The sequence below is a fragment of the Carassius carassius genome, chromosome 33 (genome assembly GCF_963082965.1).
Source record: "Carassius carassius chromosome 33, fCarCar2.1, whole genome shotgun sequence".
Taxonomy (NCBI): Eukaryota; Metazoa; Chordata; class Actinopteri; order Cypriniformes; family Cyprinidae; genus Carassius; species Carassius carassius.
Window position 1 is genome coordinate 21,224,186 of NC_081787.1, and position 3,321 is coordinate 21,227,506.

General features: G+C 42.8%; 1 protein-coding gene across 1 annotated transcript; it reads left to right on the forward strand.

Annotated features, from left to right (window-relative positions):
* Window positions 1-1,369: 1,369 nt before the first annotated feature.
* LOC132114313 (small integral membrane protein 32-like) lies at window positions 1,370-3,107 on the forward strand. Its single transcript, XM_059522422.1, has 2 exons — window positions 1,370-1,964; window positions 2,536-3,107. The coding sequence occupies exon 2, from the start codon at window positions 2,548-2,550 to the stop codon at window positions 2,863-2,865; it is 318 nt and encodes a 105-aa protein (XP_059378405.1). The 5' UTR covers window positions 1,370-1,964; window positions 2,536-2,547; the 3' UTR covers window positions 2,866-3,107.
* Window positions 3,108-3,321: the final 214 nt, after the last annotated feature.

The following is a 3,321-nucleotide window of genomic DNA, read 5'->3' on the forward strand; positions in this document are numbered from 1 at the left end:
TGGTCCTGTGAATATCAAATTGAAGAAGCTATATTTTAAATAGTTTAATGTGTAGAATGAAACCATGTACACCAAGAACAGTAACTAGAAAGGTAGCCTATAACCTAACTACAACCATAATATCAGTGTCCACACCAACAGACAATAACGTTGTTTATCATAAGCACACACTGAAGATTTTTCTTCTGACACTTTAATTAGATCCAGAATCAAACATACCTGAACAAGCTAATCAGTGTCTTCAAGATCACTAGAAAGCTACAGGCAGGTGTGTTTGATTAGGGTTTGAGCTAAACTCTGCAGGACACAGGCCCTCAAGGAACGAAGTTGCTTATCCCTGCTTTAAAGGTGGATTCTGTTAATGTTATTAATGAACATTAGCTGGGGGGAAAAACATATTATGTAAGTGATTCCAACAACATTTATTATCTTGTGGTGTGGTGTGTACTTCCCATTCTCACAGACGAACAGTTATTAAAACTTTATCACTGTCCTTGATGTGAGCAGCTCATTACTGCTGCATAAACATTTAATGACATTTTATGGTCAGGACGTGGCCCGTCTGTTCACTTATAGGGTCACACACCAATGTGATTTTGTCCTGACTGCTCTGTTCAACCCCATGTGTGTGATGCTAGTTTAAGACAGTGGCGATGTGCTGTTTAACCTCTGTGATATGATGTTCTTCAATAGTGATTAACACAAGGAGGGCGTGTCCTCAGGCTTTAAAAACACATTCATATTAATGAGCTTAATAGTCTTCAACATTATTCAATGTATGAACAAAAACAATGCATGCCTTCAAGAGGCTGATGTCTTCATTGAGAGGTTTGTAACATCACACAGCAGTGCTAACTTGTTAAGAAAACTCTCAATGTGTCGGTTAGGTTAATTAAAGGAACTGATTATTCCAAAGACTGCACATTGTGCACAGGGTGCCATATTGATATCGTAGGAGTATTGAAGAAAGTGAAGGATGTCATATCATATATGGTGAAAAACTGTAATAAATGTAACAGGATAAATACTGTTAAATTTGCAGTTTTTAAAACAAGTTTTTTTTTTACATTGACTGCCATTCAGAATGCACCGATTTGAAAGAGTTCGCGGATTTAGCAGCAGATGACAGATGAGCGCGCACTTATAATAAACAGAACGTAGGCCTGTGTGTTGGTTTAGACGCTAATATAATTATCGTTAGATATTTTCATATATTTATAGGGCCTTAACTAAACTCATGACATCAGCAGCTCAATCGGTCCCTTTAAATGGCTGGTTCATCTGATAGGCTGCATGTCGCTCTCTCTCTCTCTCTCTCTCTCTCTCTTCTCTGAGACATTCCGCATCCTCCTGAAACTCTTCCACGCACTTTGTCTCAAACTGAAGAGTCTGTCTGAGGAGTGCGAGACATTCGCGCGTCTCCGTCTCCATTGCGCACAGAGAATCGCTCGTGTATCTTTCGTTTCTATGTTTCTTTTATTTGTTCGTAAATATTCTTCCTCTCCAGCCGAACCGGATCGATCGACCCCAATGACGAGTGGTCGTGGATGAAGGATACGCATGTGGAGAGCCACTTTCCCTGAAAATAACCGTGCGACGGGATGTTGATTAGACGGGCGCAGGTCCAAAGCATGGAAACCTGTTGGAAAGGAGTGATTGTGTGTGTACGAGGATACTGACACTCGTCTTGCACTGTTATTGACCTTCACTGCGCGTTGATTTAGAGACATTTGGATCCGTCGGCGTGATTGGCGAGGTCTTCGCTCTCCGCTAGCGCATGAATCTATGGAAAAGCACACAGTGGGACATGGTTAAACTGATTGAGTCACCTGTGGATGTAGTACCGATGACCATAGCTCTTGTCTGAGGTGAGCTGGAGGTCTGGTGGTCTTGGGGAGTTCGTGGAATGCGAACGCAACGACGCGCCGCGTCCTCCTCGTCCTGCTGTCCGCGGCGCACAGACGGTAAGCGAAACCCTGAAACCTCCTAAATAACCCGCAACAGAGCGCGCACCTTACACTCTCACACTTTTATTGTTTATATTCTGAGAGTGTAGATAGTTTTAGAAAATTCCATTGTATTAATTGCAGAACTCATGCGCGCAACCTTGTATTTATATACAGTAGTTATATGTAGAGGAGAACTGGGTTTGTTGTCAAAGCTTTCATTTTAGTTAAACGCCTGGTAGGTTTATTTTTATGCAAGTCGACTGTGCAGACACAGACAGGACTGGACTGGGACTAAAAATCAGCCCTGGCATTTTTTGGTCCAGCGGCCACCACTACGATCAGAATTGGTCCAGTCGAAATTACATGCACATGCATGAAATATAATAGCAGATACACACTAACTAACACTGTGTTTATTTATTTGCGTGTGTGTACCTGTTTGAGTGGACCAGTGTACCCACTTGCTCTTGACTTAATGTTAATAGTAAGTTAACTTATGACTAACCAGTATGGAACCGCTGCAATATATCAAAGTACTGTATACCAAATTATACCGAACGTATAAATTTTCTGTTTTCTGTTTCAGTCTAGATTCATCATGCTAAGGCAGATGCTGCTGAACTCCACGGCGGCAGCACGAGACTTCGACCTGATGAGCAACACACACACGCAGGCGCCGCTGTCTCACGGGCCCGTGAGTGTGCTGGCCCTCCTGAAGCCTACGGGTCGCGGGAGCGCCTTACGGGAGGGTGAGCCCGACAAACCAGACCTGGCCACGTATGTGGTGATGTGCCTGGTGCTCTTCCTGCTGGTCCTCCTCATCGTGTTCTTCATCAACTGTCAGCTGAGGAACTCTTTCTTCGCCTCCATGCCTTACGACCGCTCACTGCGAGAGGCCCGCAGCTCCTATAAATGACCCGTTCGAGCCCCTCAATGGATGCAAAGTGGTTTGGATAACAGAATCAGTGCTGGATTGAAGCTGAACTCACCCATGTGATCGATCTGTCTGTATAAAATGACTGTTTTATACTTCTGCATGGCCTTTTATGTCCATATATGGTTTATCACAAGTCGTGTGCATTATGTAAGAGATTATTTTCTTGTACGATGTTAAACCATGATTAAATCTCACATACATGAGCGTCTGTGTCTGGAAAATGTACTGATATTTTATTCGGGTTGATAGGACGAGGTTGTGATGAGAAGAAGCAAATGTGCTCATGCTGTTCTATAAGATCACCCCTCAGCTTTTTATTTTTTATATGGCTTCACCCTCAGAGCACACAGGTACAGCCTAGCTGTTAAAATAATGATGTCTTCATCCTCATCGTCATTTACTCATTTATTTTCCCCTAAACACATATTACTTTCT